The 16,360-nt window shown below is 39.9% G+C and overlaps 1 protein-coding gene across 4 annotated transcripts in view; it reads left to right on the top strand.

The window, feature by feature from the left end:
* Nucleotides 1–15,059, top strand: part of LOC135107891 (homeobox protein Hox-B7-like) — a 68,053-nt gene extending 52,994 nt beyond the window's left edge. For 3 of the 4 annotated variants that reach the window (XM_064018258.1, XM_064018256.1, XM_064018257.1), the window contains exon 3: nucleotides 8,876–15,059. In XM_064018258.1, the coding sequence (XP_063874328.1) occupies nucleotides 8,876–9,123 (248 nt within the window). In that variant the 3' untranslated portion in view covers nucleotides 9,124–15,059. The remainder of the gene's footprint in view (nucleotides 1–8,875) is intronic. The other variant, XM_064018259.1, reaches the window with a different exon arrangement.
* The last annotated feature ends 1,301 nt before the right edge of the window (nucleotides 15,060–16,360 follow it).

Raw genomic sequence — 16,360 nt, 5'->3', positions numbered from 1 at the left:
GGTGCGCTGTGGATGGGCTGCCCGCTCTGCATTTTCCTTCGACTATGAACAAAAGTACCTCAGATAACACCGCTTCCTCGCACGCGTCTTCTTAAATAATAGAGGATCCCATTTTTCAAGCTGCGGCTTTTTCTCTGACCCATATTTTCTTGGTAAGCAGAGTCCATCAGCGGTAATTATTAGGCAGGGCGGATGAGCCGACATCATGCTAACCACAGCCTTCCGTGTCGCCAGTCCATAACCCTGAATTATTGAAGAAGATGAAGAAGGAAAAAAAGTCTTCGTCGCACTGGTATCTGACCCAGAATGCCAGCCACCTGCCAGATAAACACAATACACCAAGAGTCCCCATTTCCGAAGAGATTTTTTACAGTACGCCAGATAATTTTTCAGTGACAGGAGTGAGGCATATGGAAGGGTGGCCACTGAACAAAGAAAACAAAGCTTCGAGACATTTGCTACCGAGTCATTAGCTGGATGCGATCAATATTCACGGCTGATTCACAACAATTACCGATGTAAACAATGGCTTTACGATGATTCACGACTCGCTGGCACGACACACGAAAAGGAAACTGGAAAGGAAAAAAAGAGAGGAAAAAAAGGGGGAATAAGGAAACCAAGGAAGGATTATAGCAGGAACACACAAAAAAGGATGAAGACTTAAAATGACTGTCTTTTTCCCTCCTGCCCTGACAGGTACGGAAGTGGCGTGCGCTTTGATAAGTTATTACGGTACACTTTTTGTCGCTGGGGGGAGGGGAGAGGGTGGCGGGGCCTTGGTGCGCCTGATGTGCATGGCGTCAGGTGTACGTGCAGGTGTGCCGGGGAGGGTTCGTGCGCAGGTGTGTTCCTTCGTACGTGCTTGCATTATCTATGTGCTCGTGTTTTTTTATTTTCTTTTTTTTAAGCTATTGAGAATTGGGTGATATAGTAGTTTGTGGTGATAGCATTAATGATACGGAGTGATTCGTGGTAGCAGTGATGGATAGGAATGGTGATGATGTGCTAATGATGGTGGGGATGATAATGATGATAATAATAATAATAATAATAATAATAATAATAATAATAATAATAATAATAATAATGGTAATTACAAAGAAAATGATAATGACAAAAGTTGGTGTCGTACTGGTCGTCTTTTTCTTTTTCCTCAGCATTGTTTTCATTATTATTTTTGTTGTTGTTGTTATTTTTTTATTGATTTTATTTATTATTGTTATTGTTTTTATTGTTATTATTATAATGATTGTTACTAAATAGCATTATTGTTTTTTTTGTTGTTGTTGTTATATTTTTATTATTACTGATATCATAATTATCATCATAAGGCTTTATATGTAATGCCATTATGAAACTATTTATTTTATGTCTGATTTTTTTTTTTCCTCTATCTAGGAAAGAAAGAGCACAAAAAAAAATTAAATAAATAAATGATAAATGCTTAAATCAACAAACACCCAAAGACCGTTGTTCAGTTCAGCGTTAAATTTATTAAAGTAGACTGAAGAGATACACAAAGTAAGTAATTGCCACGAAACTGTAGCTCAAACTGAAGTGAGGAGGAAAATGAGTAATGCTAAGAATTAATTTGCCTGAATGTGTGCAGTCATTAAGAGGTATTGGTGGTGGGCAGTGCGGCGCGGCTCTCTCCCTGCGTCCCTTTGTTGGTGTTGTCAGTCAGCGGGCGACACACAGCCATGCCAGTGACAGGTGGAGGCCAATGTGTCTTTAATGAAGCTTAATGTAATTGATGTCTGTGTTGTCCAGTGATTTTTGGGTGTGCATCGCTTAATTCTGACAGCTGTCGGACTGGCTGGAGTCATCAGTCACGCTAATTCCCTTTTATTAATAGCTGGTTTGGCGGGAGGCACTCGTGGCCCGACAGGTTTTGTCTGCACTGAGCAAGGGTTGTTATCGCTAAGTACATGCGTCATTACTACGGCATTTGTTCATTATGCTGCCGCTTTTGATTACTCGATGGCTGGTGATAGTGGTGGGGAATTATTGTGTGGGCTTTTCATAATTCTTTTGAATCTTACCTCTTGCACTTGCCTTGTTACTTAGAATTATTTGCCAATAAAACAAAGTCAAGTTCGAGTGTGTATTTTATCTAACTCGACATGCCCACGATATTATGCGACTTAAAGATTTTTTTATGCATCACTTAATTTTGATGGCCGTGCGTAATTAAGACCTTTAGGTATATATTTTCTTAATGTTTTGGCATAAATACTGCAGGCGAGGCAGGCGAAGGAGGCGGGCTGGGAGGAGCCAGGAAACGACAGTCACTTAACCCAGGAACGGCCCGGCTACTGGTTTTGGGTGCGACCTTTTTTTACAACATAACACATAATTGTATCTCCCACCGCAAGTTCCCTCCCTCCTCCCACTTTCATGCCTTCCTTCACTCTCTCCTTTCCTTATTGTCCCTCACCTTATGGTCTTTCTCTTCCTCCACTTTAAGCTCGTCAAAGTTTTCTCTGGGTCTTTCTCTTGTCCAGTTCTTCCTCCTTTAGTTCTTGTCGTGTTGCTCTTTTCTCTGCTTGTTCTTCTTCGTCTTATCTTTCTTTTTTCTTCTGCATCCACAGCCGCATCCCTAGACTGTCTTGTCATTTTATATATTCATTCCTATTCTTTGTCAGGACCAGCACCATCATCATCACCATTATCACCATTACCATAATTATCATCATCATTATCATCATCATTATTATCCTAACCATTATCATCATCATCATCATCACCATTACCATCATCGTTGTCGTCGTCATCATCATCATCATCATCATCATCATCATCATCGCTGGAATTGTTTTTCTTTTCATCTTCATGTTTTCTTTTTTTTTTATTCTTTATCCTTCTTTTTTCTTTCTTTTATTAAAATTAATATTCTACGTTTTGTTGCTAACTTTTTGCGTCCGAGAGTTGCTGTGTCTTGCGGTAGTTATAAAGGTCTTTATTTTGCTTAGCCGTACAGGTGTCGTGCATGTGACTGTGTGTGTGACTACGGTAGCAATTGCATGTGGACCTTACAGATTTAACTTGGACGCAATCATGTAGGAGCGACTGTCTTATTGAATTTTAAATACATGAATGCGTTATGAATGATATATGGTACGTTATTAGTATCATTATAATATTTTTTATATAGTTATTATTTTTTTCCATTTATTTGTTAGTATTATTTTATTTCACATTACGCAAACTAAATACTACAATCCCTCCCCTTGTTACTTCAGTTCTTTTAAGGAAATTCACTTGATACGAAATTTATAGTCATCATTATCTATCTATCTATCTATCTATCTATCTATCTATCTATCTATCTATCTATCTATCTATCTCTCTCTCTATATATATATACGGAGCTCTGGCCAAAGCAAATTTCAATTTGTAAGCTTATTATGCTGCATCTTGACAATAAAGTTATCTATCTATCTATCTATCTATATATATATATATATATATATATATATATATATATATATATATATATATATATATATATATATATATATATATATATATATATATATATATATATATATATATATATATATATATTTATTTATTTATTTATTTATTTATTTATTTATTTATTTATTTATTTATTTATTTATTTATTTATTTATTTATTTATTTATTTATTTATTTATTTATTTATTTATACCGATACATATAGTAAAACTTAAAAGCCGTGCAAGGGAAGAAAAGTCCAGCGGAGGGGCACGCGTAGCATCAGGAGAAAGGGTGGCGCTGGGCTGCAGAGGAAGGTAGCGAGGAAGGGCGGGAGGAGGAAGGGAGAGGTGATAAGAAGTTTGAATTATGGCGTGTAATCATCGAGGGCTGAATGAACTGATACGGGTGATTTCCTCCCCTGTTGGCGCTTCTCTCTTTCTCTTTCCTTTCTGTATCTCTGTTACTCAGCTTACCTCCACGTGCTGGCTGTGCTCGAATCTTAATTATCTCAACTGGGCTCATTCTAAGCCCCTGCGAAGGCCAGGCTGAAATATTTTCTATAAGTTTGTGTTGGATGATTCCAGTCTCTACAGGCTTAGATCGAAAATTAAAGTATTCCTTTATAAAGTAAATAATCTTAACTTTCGAGTTGGATTATTAAAGTATTCTTGTGTTTTAACTCTGCGTTGGAAAGCTTTAACAAGGTAAACAATTTATGGTACAAAGGTCATTCTACCACTTGCTGAAAGACAACGAAACTTGGAAAACTTGCATGGTTAGTTTGGCCTTCAAGATTCCGTGAAGGTGTCTTGATGGAGTCAGACTAAGCGATCAAGAAGAAAATATTCCTTGAAATTGCTTTCTTGATATGATAACCGTGTAATTATTGCTAAGAATAATTTTGAAATTAAATTATATAATATTATTATTAATGAGAGTAATATTAACAACGCCAACAACAACAATGACGACGACAGGGATAGTAATGGCCACGATGGTAATAGTATCAGTGCGTCATGTACTGTACAAACACTAAAGTGAAACATTGTGACAGATTGAAATGTAATATATATATATATATATATATATATATATATATATATATATATATATATATATATATATATATATATATATATATATATATATATATATATATATATATATATATATATATATATATATATATATATATATATATATATATATATCATGACTACAAAAGTATGTATATGTATGTTTGTTTGTATGTATGCTTGTTTCAGTTTTACCTATCTTTCTTTACTGGTTAGGTAATGAGTTTACTTATTTATTATTTCATTCACTATTTATTAATCATTCGTACTGATTTATTTTTCTATCATTTCTTATTGTATGTATATAATTTACCATAATTTAACCAAATAATGGCGAATTCCATTTTGATTTCAAAAGTAAAAAATCATTACTCTCTTCCTTTCTGTCACATGATTTACCTGTGGTGCTACGTGCTCACGTTACCTGTTCAGTCATGTGTTCATGATGCTGCTTGATTGTGATTTCGTCGTCGTCTTCGGTTTCACTGCAATTTTTCTTCAGTTTAGCTGATGATCATATCATAAAGCTGTGGGTTTTGCAGTTGGTGTTTGAAGTGTGACTCATTAAAGAATCTTTTGGTCATTCGCTGCCCAAGCAACCTTCTCGAGGCCTGCAGGCAGCGGGGGAGCGGAGCCGCACCTAACGTTGTGTAATGTTTAGGTAGTGAAGACAAAGAGCGAGGCTGGTGTAGGTCACATCTGGCCGGCCACCAGACACGGACCACGCTGATGCGCCATGATAATTATGCTTCTCCTAGTGATTAATGATTTGTCAACGGGCAGCCAATCAGGTGGCGTGACGAGTGGTGACCACGCCCATTGGCTTGGCATTGACGAATGGACCGTGGGGGTAAAATATGGCCAGTCTTGGCTTGGAGCGCGTCCGTGCCATTCCACTTTAAATAATTGCGTCGAACTCCGGTGTCTGGGGAGGGTTGTAATAAAGCCGAGTTTCTTCCATGTAATGATTACTCTTGCATTCTTTGATGAATACACACCGGCAATTTTGCTTTTGGGAGGAGGAGCCATGCCAGGGAGAGACTCTGCCGCGGGAGTGAAGCAAACAGGGTCTGGCAGACACGTCGTACCTCCGCCATCCCCCTCAGGTTGGCCTGTGTAGCTGGGAAAAAGATCTTGTGAACATTTTCATGTTAATAAAAGCCCCCGTAATGGATTTCTTTGTGGTGCCAATCATACGCAAGGATGACGGATCGCGCCACTCCTAAAATCGGCGATCGAGGACGGGTACAAATGGCCCGGCCGGCACCGACTAATGGTCTTCATCTGTTTGAAAAAGTGGGGAGTCGTCCCGAAAAAAAAAAAAAAAAAAAAAAAGGAAACACTCCCACTACCATCATGCTTCTCCTGATCATATTATTTATTAAAGAGATGCTTGAGACGAGCTTGGCCTCACTTGCCTGGATATCTTACCCTTCCTTATCCAAACAACTTATTTTGCACCTATAGAAAATAGTCAAATAATATAAAATAGAAGAAAGACAAAGCTATGATCCTGCCCAGATTCCGAAAGCATTTATACCTGCTGTACCTGACAAATATTGCATAGCTCCGTCCAGGAATCCACAGCAGCGCCCCACAACCTACTAGATGCTGAACTTCCAATATAGATTAGAGCAGCCTTCCGGGCCATCATGGAATCTGGGATACTTATAAGACTCTTAAATCAGTCAGTGTTTGCTTTTAACACATGACAACGAGCCTGACAAGCGAGCAGGCAGCGGTGAAGGAAGCAGGGGTGCGGGCAGGCAGGAAGGAGGGGAGGGAAATGGAGGGAAGGGAAAATGGAGGAATGGGTGGAGATGAATGAGGCAGAAGAGAAAAATGGAGGATGGAATGGCAGAGGAAAAATGAAAAGGAGGGAAAGTGAGGCGAAAAAAATAGTCAGGAAAGTGATAGCAGGCAAGTGGAGGCTGAGGATAACAAGTGCTAAAGTAAAAGGGGACTGTGGGAACTTACTGGAAAGTAAGAAAAAATCATTGCTGAAATAGAAGTAAAAGGAAAAAGGGATTAAGTGACAGAAGGAACGGGTAGAGGGAACAGCAGCAGGAGACATACAAATGCGAAGAAGTAGGAACGAGGAATACAAGGAATACAATCTCAACGTTTGATTTGATGGGGCTCCGATAAGCAAACCATTACGCCTCTGCGATGTATCAGGTGTACCTAATGCCCCCAACCTTGGCCATGGAGGAGCCCTGCGTCCCGCCCTGTAAGTGAGGGACGCCCATTAGTAGGCAGAAACATGCACTCCATTGTGTTATGCACATTATCCATATCTTCATGAATTAATAGCGGCTGATAGGAGGGCGCCTGGTTAGTACCATTCAGTTAACACGGGTTCCGTTTCTTTCCTCTGACGCGCTGAGAGCTGTGTGTTGTAATGTTAAGATAAATGATATTGTGTATGAAAGCATATTTGTTAGTAACCTCCTCCACTCCTTTGAAATAATATTGTTTGTCGAGCTCATTTCAGTTAAACCATTTGACTATACACTCTCCCTCACCACCTATTCTTTCTTTATTGATAAGGTATGACAGTTGAAGTGCTATGTATACCTTAAAGTTTGTTTTGCTCTGAATAGTATTTCATGTTTGTCTTCAGTTTCAACTTAGTTTATGCTGTTATCGTGTCCTTTACGTTGTTGTCGTGCTGTTATTGAGTTACAAATATAGAAAGTCAAACAGTTCTTAGTTTCCTCTGTATTACTGAATAGTTATGTGACAAATTGCATTTTAGATTCTTTGAGTCAACAAGATGAAAAGTTGACACTCAGTCTTTACGAAGTTCTCAGAAAGATGGAGTGTACGTGCAGTGTTCTCTTACAGTTTGGAGTGTTAAGAAGGTTGGTGTTGCCTTAGTATAGAGAGGGTGGCTCAAGGTTGTGGTGATGTCGAGAGGGTTGTGGGGGTGTGGTCTGGGAAGGGGAAGGGCTGTGCGGATGTGGTGTGGGAGTAGAGGTGATGGTGGGACTGCTGCGTGGGTGGGATGTGTTGGTGAGCTTATAAGGATGGTTGCTAGGAACTTATATGGGTGACAATATGGAGTGGCTTCTGGTAAGGGAAGTAAGCTCGGATGGAGTAAGAATAAACAAACAATATATACAGGAAAGGAAAAAGGATCTTGCATATGAGCTTTCATTATGTTAAGTGCTTTTTCAACGCTGTGCATGGCTTTTCCTTATTTTTTTCCCGGATATTTTTCCCCTTGGTGTGATGTATAGACCATAACTTACCTGCATGGCTTCAGCTTTCTTCTGGCCTCGACCTCCACAAAGATTAGAGGACAGGAGGCAGTAAGGTCGAGACAGCTTTGGGTGTGTCTGCATGATTCTCTAAAGGACACCACTGGAGCATTCAATACCAGCTTCTCCAGACTGCTTGCACGCAAACCTCTTTTCACTACGTGCTTTATGGTTTCATTTGCTTCTGCCCTGAGTGGATATGGATTCCTGGCATGCCCCTTCTGCTAAAGCTAAGTGCCATTTTAGTTAGTTTTGCATGTTGCGGTTATAAAATGAAATATATGCAATAATTATATATACTCTTACTGTTTTTTCGTGTTTTATTTATTTATTTATTTTTATTTTTTTCTGTGATTGCTTTTATTTTATTTTTTATTTTATTTTATTTTTTATTTTCTATTTTTATGTTAAGACAACATCTGCATTATTTTCTGCATATTTTCAAACCATTAATCGTTGCATCTCCGAATATACAATATCATCTGATGCTTTCTTGAATGTCGTTTTCATCTTTTTTCTTTCACCATCTCATAATAAAAGCGTTATTTTCTTTTCCTAATACATTTCATACGTTTTCTGGTACCTTTTTTTTTTTTTTGTAACTAGCGAATATGTAGCAAAACTACTACTACTACTACTACTACTACTACTACTACTACTACTTATACTACCACAATTATCACCACTGACCAACACTATTTTTTACCATCACTAGCACTACATTCAGTACGGGAAAAAAAGTGCCATTACTACGACCATAATTACCATTCCCCTTACCAGCACCACCACCACCACCACCACCACCATTACTCCCATTACTACTACTGCTCCCACCATTGCTGCTGCTGCTGTTACTACTACTACTACTACTACTACTACTACTACTACTACTACTACTACTACTACTACTACTACTACTACTACTACTACCCTTTCCAGAATACTGATACCAGCAATTTTTGGTGGCCACAAACCACGCATACTATATTAGTAATATTTTCCTCATTTCAGGCAGCTATCAGTTTCTTTAATGTAACGTTTTGTTAATTTTTACTTTCTTTGACCTTGCAGAGCGGAAGCGTGGGCGACAGACCTACACGCGGTACCAAACGCTCGAGCTAGAAAAGGAATTCCACTTCAACCGCTACCTGACGCGGCGGCGGAGGATAGAGATCGCCCACGCCCTCTGCCTCACCGAGCGACAGATCAAAATATGGTTCCAGAATCGAAGGATGAAATGGAAGAAAGAGAACAAGAGCAAAGTGGAGAATGGGAACAGCCTTTCAGAAACGCCGACCCCCACGTCCCCCTCGCAGTGACCTATGTGCTGTGGCTCGGGTTGCCAAATAATGACCTAGAGTATACTAGGGTGTGCAAAGTGCCAGTGAAGAGTGTGTGACCCATTTTATACTGGATAATTAAGTGCTATTTTACATAGTTTACGTGTACGTGCTCCTTATGTACAGTGCATCTCCAAATATTGGCAAATGTTCTACTGAATAAACCAGTGACTCTCTGTAAGCCGTGGTGGCGTCCCGTGAAGGCGTCATAGTGTAAAGTGTATTCTGTGTTATATTGGTGTTCAAGCCGGGAAACAGCCTACCAGTGCCAGTACCAAGAAGATATAAAAAAAGAAGGGGGCTTCGGTAGCCGGGTGCAGCAGTGACGTGGCACTCTCCTATTGGTGTAAATCTTTTTTGAGTTAGCAGTGACTTCAAAATTCACGACCACCGTTTGACAGTACCCTCATCAGCAAAGACTACAATCATTCCAAGATCCAGATGAGTAAACTTTTCTTTTCGTAAATTCCTTTTTGACAAACAGCCAGTAAGCCCCCCCGTCCCTTCCACCACCACCACCACCACCAACACCGCCAACCACCACCACGACCACCACCACCACCACAACCACCCCAGCTCCCCCGCCAACCTGTCAGGCGCCAGACCCCTCGCTAGCCACTACCAAAAACTTAAGGAGAATCTAGCTGTTTAAAGTCGACGTAACGTTTCCAGTTGCTTCTCCTACTCTGGTATTGTTTGTATAAAATAAGAGTTTCGATACAAAATTGTAATGTTTCCCTACTAGGAACAACCCAGTATATCTTATATATGCTAGATTGTAGCGGAGGTGAAACTTAAAACTAGATGTTATTGACTACTACTACTACTAGTATACCACACAGGTTACAAATGATCAGAGGAAATGGTTCTTTTCTTTTTTTATTTTTTTTCATTTAGCGAGGTGATCCAATGACATGGATGGACCACCTATGTAGTGCGTAGTACGGTGATGGTTCGACTGAAGAGATGGTGTGTGCCTCGCAAGCGCATGCCCTTTCATCCAGTCGAATCATTGATTTATATATAAAAATGAAATTCAGGTGGCCCTCTACAGAAAAGATGGTTTCCAAAACAACTCTGGCCCATCTCTGTAGAAACTTTACACGAAACACCAGAACAAACCAGGTCCGTCAGTGTGGGTGTACTCTCTACACAGATGGCCCATCTTCGGAGTCGGTCCCTCGATCCAGATGCTCGCTCTCCGGGAGGAATAGTTGTATGGGCAAACCTGAAACCAGTCCATATCACACCAAGTATCCACATCTCTCGTGCTCAATGATATTTTGTAACTTTTGTCCTTCGTTTGGGTGTGTCGTCACCCTGTTGTTTAGAATTGCTGCGTCGGTCAAGCGCCAGAAGTTGTTGCCCATACACTGCTATTCTACCGACCGCGCGTTGAGGCTTGTGAAGGACGGGTACTAAAAGAGACTCAACTCTGGAAGGCTGCGGTGCTGTGAGACCCGCGAGGAAGCCTTATGAACTAGACGTAAAGTGTCCCTGTCATGTATACTGTTGCCACCTTAAGGGACCCAATAACTTCTTTCTTAGTGGGGACATAGGACCTGATGTTTGATGCCCATCCGTCACTCCCTATGATGGATGCTGGAATTAATCACCATCCATGTGTTCAGCATCTGCCTTCCCCTCCCCTTCTCTGTCTCCCACCTTCTGTATCCTTCTCTCTGACCTCCACATTCCTTCATCTCCTTTCCTTCCTTGTGCTCCTCCACTCCCCAATACCGACGCCAAATCATCTATTTCCATCCAGTATATTTTTTAAAATGAGTTTGTACTCGAAAACTGTACCTTCCAAAGCTGAGTCTACATAATTTATATAGTTAGAATGTAGAATGAACCAGGTCTGGACGGTGGGGTATCTTCTTGTTGTGGTTCCGGGGTGGAGAGAACCCACACCCTCTGGCGGCACTTGGGAGGAACTAAAACATTAATCATGTAACCAAACGTGGAGGAACTTTACTTATTTGCGCATCAGTAAGCTCACGTCCGCTATTCGGTTAAGCATCGTCAGGGTCATCTATTGTTTGTTGCTTATCTGCATCACGTGCCAGCCTCCCAGGTGGTGCCGAGGGTCGTGGATGAGACTGGACTCCGCAGGTAAAGAAAGAGACAGAGGGGAATAGCGAAGCGAAAGAAAGTTAACGCTGATTTTCAGAGTTTCGACTTTATGTATCGTTAATTGAGTTGAAATCCTCTTCACTGCTAAAAGGAGTTTGTCCGTCTCTACAACATCCTCGTTTTCGAACCCTCAGTTATTTTGGAATTTACTTCTTGGAGAAATGGAGAAAAGCTAAAAGATAGAAGGACAAGAGAATATCGGCATCATCTACTATAATATTATGTGAAGAAATATCAAGTGTTTTATGGTCTCCTGTCCGGGCGGAAGTAGAGTGTAACCATCTGGCTTTACTGTGCATGTTGGGAAAGGTTTAGTTTCCCACGACGAACACTCAAAAAGTTCTTAAACTGCACAGAATATTCAACAGACGGGTGTTAGGTCCGTGCAATAGGAGTATACTCTTTTGTAAACTTTAAGGCAGAGTAACTTAGGATTATTTTTAGGAATGCTCCATTTTTTTCCCTCCTCCGATCCGTTGTTGCCCTTCAGGGGTCCCCTTTAGGAGTGTCAGCAAGCGACCAGGTGCGGGGTTCTTCCTGAGTTGTTCTGCCACACCTCCAGGAGTCTGTCCTTAATACCTTCCTGGAGGATGTCTTTTTTTCATATAGATATATATATCATCACTTTTTAAAGTAGGGACTTCATAATTGAGTGGTCTGAAAGGAAGGTCAGACCTCGTCCAACTACCATTGGCTCATACAAACAACAGCAAAAGTGTACAATTAATTGTAAATTAATGTGGGGAGAGAGATCACAGTTATATTTTTTCAAGGCGTTGCATATTCACTCACCCCAGTCTAATGCATACAGTGGAGGAACTATTTTGGACAAAGCCATTTTTTTCACCTGCTAGAAACACTGTGGAGGTGTTTCGTAATGTATACGATCTATAGTTCGGCATATTCTCATCTCTGGATTGGCTTTGAGAATTGTTTGTATAATGTCTGGTAGGTCTGGTATCTTGGTGTCTTGTCGTAGTGCGTGTTGACATGGAGGAGATTTGAGAGAACAACAAAAAATCATAACCAACCATCACAACCGAGAGCATGACAGAAGTAAATTCAGGGATTAGCTGCACGAACACTGTACCAAACCAACTTGTTCCTTTGTCGTAAGGCCACCGATTATGACCCAGACTTGCAGGTACCTGAGAGGATCCCGCCCCTCCTTCCTGGGATGGTGCGTGACCTTCCCCGGTGCCAGCTGCTTCTTCAGTCCACTGTCGCTGGTATTGACATTTCTTGCCTCTTACTTTTTTGGTTTTGCAAAAAAAAAAAAAAAATGCTCATAAAGTAAGTGTCGCAGAACGCCATTGCAGATAAAACCAACATCCCACCTGCAAAATTAATTAGTTATGACTCCTTCCTGTTTTAATGTTTCGGTTATGTCCCCCTTTTGCACTGCATCTGAAAGCCAATCAATCACCATTCATCACAAAAGCTGGCAGAGAAAAAAAAATAAAAACAATCAAAAAAACCCAACGCATCACCCATGATCACGACGCGTTTTTGCGAGCAGCCAAACAATGATGTACCTAAGTTAGCATGTGGATCTCGTTCGACTCTCTCTGTACGTAACTGCAGCTGCTAATGTTAATGATATTAATATTGTGACCCTCTATTTCTCACTTCTGTCTTCATATGTATTGATCTTGGTAATGTAGAGGTAGTGAGTGATCTGTCTCTCGGTATAGTATCTTGTGTGGGCATGTTGTAAGTAAGGTATATATGTTAGTGTATTTAAAGTGAACTGGGACATAGGCCCTTCTCGCCGCAAACTATCGAATGACAGCCAGCCGGTTGACCGTCGTGGGAATTATCACCTGTAACTGTTATTATAATTATCACCTTTATTTTTCCTACTGTTATTATTTTTACGAGTACCATTACTATTATTTCTATTTCCTCTCATAACGTTGATCATCATCCTCTGTTCTAGTGTCATATGATGCTTCTAACATTAATTTATATTCGTATACTTTATTTCTCTTAGAATATTTTCCGAGGATTTTCCTCATAGTAATAATGAATGAAACTCAGTGTTACTTTACCCAACTCCGTGTATACGAGCCGTGTATACTATACTTATCTTACCCAACCAACGAAAGCCTGTAGCCAGTGTTATTGACATGTGTAGTGTTATATAGAAGTGTGACTGAAATTTAGGTTTAATCAAAGCCTAGAGTATTATCAACAGTCGGGTATCTTCATACTTTACTGAACAAAGTGTTTATTGTTACAGAAATCTATGGTATACCCAGGCACTGTTGCTTTGTCAACTCATTAGTTGTAAGTCTCATACAAACACTTAAAGAAGAAAATATCGAGGATTTCATTTTATTATAGTTTATTTTTCTGTCGTTTGCTTTAATTATCAAGAAGTTTCTATTTAATTTATTTGTTCCCATGAAACATGATGTATTCCTACATGTATCCATTAATTAAGCTGATAACCTAAAGTACATACGGACTGTATCCAATTAAAGCGTGGAACCTGATGACTAGTGTAAAGCAGCCATTTCTTGGATTTAGTGGAGCAATTGTGTTGTACCCTGATAATAGTTTTAATATTGATAGGTGTTCTATATTTTGTAACCATGTACACAAAGGTGAGGAGATATACGTAACTCTATACCAAGCAGTATCAGAACCAAATAGACGCTTGTAAGTAATGCATAGCGCTTTCTGGCTTTCTTACCGTGTCTGTTTACGACGGCCGTCTCTACATTAGTTGTTATTGAGACATGTGCAATTTACCCAGGGGTATTTTCACAGTGGGGTTCTTCTCTCTTTTTTTTTCCGCGAGTCACCGAAACGGACCTCAAAATATCCCCCATCAAGCCCCATTATTGCCCCATCTTCCCTGTCCCGCCATCGCCCCCTCGAGGATATTGCTGTCACTCACACGGTTTGGCGCTTCGCTCGAACCTTCAAATGCATCATGATATGGCAATAACAACCAATGTATCGTAACTTATTTCCAATCGTAATTATTATTACTGTACATTTTACACATTTTAAATGCCGCGGCAGCTTTTTTTTTTATTTAATTTTACTTGACTAGTGACCTTTTTTTATGTTATCATTTTTACTTATTATTAATTTCACTTAGTCCAAGGCAATAGTTGGTCAACGTAGAGAACATTGTGACTCAATTGTGGCTTCCCTGGTAGTTAAGAGGGAACTTTCATTGTTTTCTCCATTTTGTTATTTTCTCTCTGTATTTTACTTATGACTGTAAGGTAAATTGATATCCGGCTGTTATCTCTGCACAGACGTGAGGTGGCCCAGTGGTGTGGCTCATCCACTTGCCGCCACACACCTTGGTCCATAACCTAAGCCAGATCTGCGTCTTTTTTTACCCTTGTGCTCGCTAGTTACCACACAGTTCCAAGTCCAGAGAGAAAACAAGATCTGCTTTACGACCTGTCTACTCATTAGGGGTTCTGGGTCCTATGTTCGCCATCAAGAACTGATAGTATACCAACTAGGGAAGCCAGATTGGATTATAATTTCAAGGAGATTTTTTATAACATGTAAAGCCTCGCTTACTTCTGAGTGTAAATATTCTTTTTTTTTTTTCCTAATTACAGCAGAAGCTCTTAAGGATAAACAAAGCAATTCATGTTCAAGAGGTTAACAAGTTCAGATGTTTCCTATCAGCAGAACATTGTATTTGAACTATTGTATTGATGACTGGACAAGTATGTTTATGTTCGTGTGCCACTCAACATGTGTCTGTAAATAGAGAACAACTTCGCAATACAAACTTTAATGAATATTTGGTCTTTTATTTTATATCTTTCTTGATTTTTTTTCTTGGTGAACATGTGTTTCAGAAAGGTGTGTGTGTGTATGGATGTACATATGAGAGCATTGTAGGTAGGTATTTGTGTATAAAATAGTAGGATTTTTTTTTCTTTTTTGTTTGGGCGTGTGGATAACTTAACGATGTTTACAAGAGTTGGATGTGAGATTTGTGATCTGTGGTCGTGTTGGTCATCAATTTACGGAGGAGTTTGTTAGATCACTTTGCCAATCTTTTCGCAGACGGCGTTTCTTAGTTTGAGCCGAGAAAGTGTTCCTGGAGTCGTCGGTGTGGGGCCGTAACTCAATCAGGAGCCTCATAATCCGTCCCTCTGGGGGCGGGACGTTTCCCTCCCCTGAAGGTCACTGTGGGTGTTTGATGTTTCCCAATGGATCTCCTTATTGTGGCAGGAGGAGAAAGATCTGGGTTAAAAACTAACTTTCGGCGGATTCAAACACGTGCACAGAAAGTAATGAATGGAAGCTCACAGCCATGCCGGGACGCACGTGGCCGGGCAGTGTGTGTGAGTACGAGAGGTCCTCGTACATCGAGCGTCTTGGCAGCCAGCCAGTTGCCATGACGACCGTGACGCGGTTGGGTGTGTGCCATCTGCGCTCAGCTGATCAGCCAACAGAGCTTCACCATGAAATCACACTAGGCCTACCCCCATCATGGCTGCCGCTGGGGTTCATGCGAAGCTTGTAAACATAACACTGCCGACTACACGCTCCTGCTTGTCAGTTGTGTTCGCCGCTGTGGTGCAGGCGAGAAGCAATCGTAAAGAAGTGACATCTATTGGCCCATTGGTGAACTGTGTATGATGATGAGCTTTATGTCCGCCATTTTGAGTAACTTGCAGAAATAATGGTTAGCCGTGCCATGTAACGGATAGCACAGCCAACTTCAGAGTCAAGGAGTGCTCGGGACACCTCGGGGCAAGCAGCGGGAGGTGGGGATTCCGATTTAGTTTAGGCTCCACCGGCGAGTAAGTTCTCTTTGCACCATTATAATTATGGTTATCCTTATTATTCTTATTCTTATTCTTATTCTTATTATTATTATTACTATTATTACTATTATTATTTATTATTATTACTATTATTACTATTATTATTTATTATTATTATTATTATTATTATTATTATTATTATTGTTATTATTTATTATTATTATTATTATTATTATTATTATTATTATTATTATTATTATAATCATCAGTGGCATTACTAAATCAACTTATTTTTATCACGATTTCTTTTCATGGTCGTTTAT

This window comes from Scylla paramamosain, chromosome 16 (genome assembly GCF_035594125.1).
Source record: "Scylla paramamosain isolate STU-SP2022 chromosome 16, ASM3559412v1, whole genome shotgun sequence".
In the NCBI taxonomy this organism is placed as follows: Eukaryota; Metazoa; Arthropoda; class Malacostraca; order Decapoda; family Portunidae; genus Scylla; species Scylla paramamosain.
The sequence above is the reverse complement of the archived record's forward strand: the minus strand, read 5'-3'. Positions and strand labels throughout refer to the sequence as shown.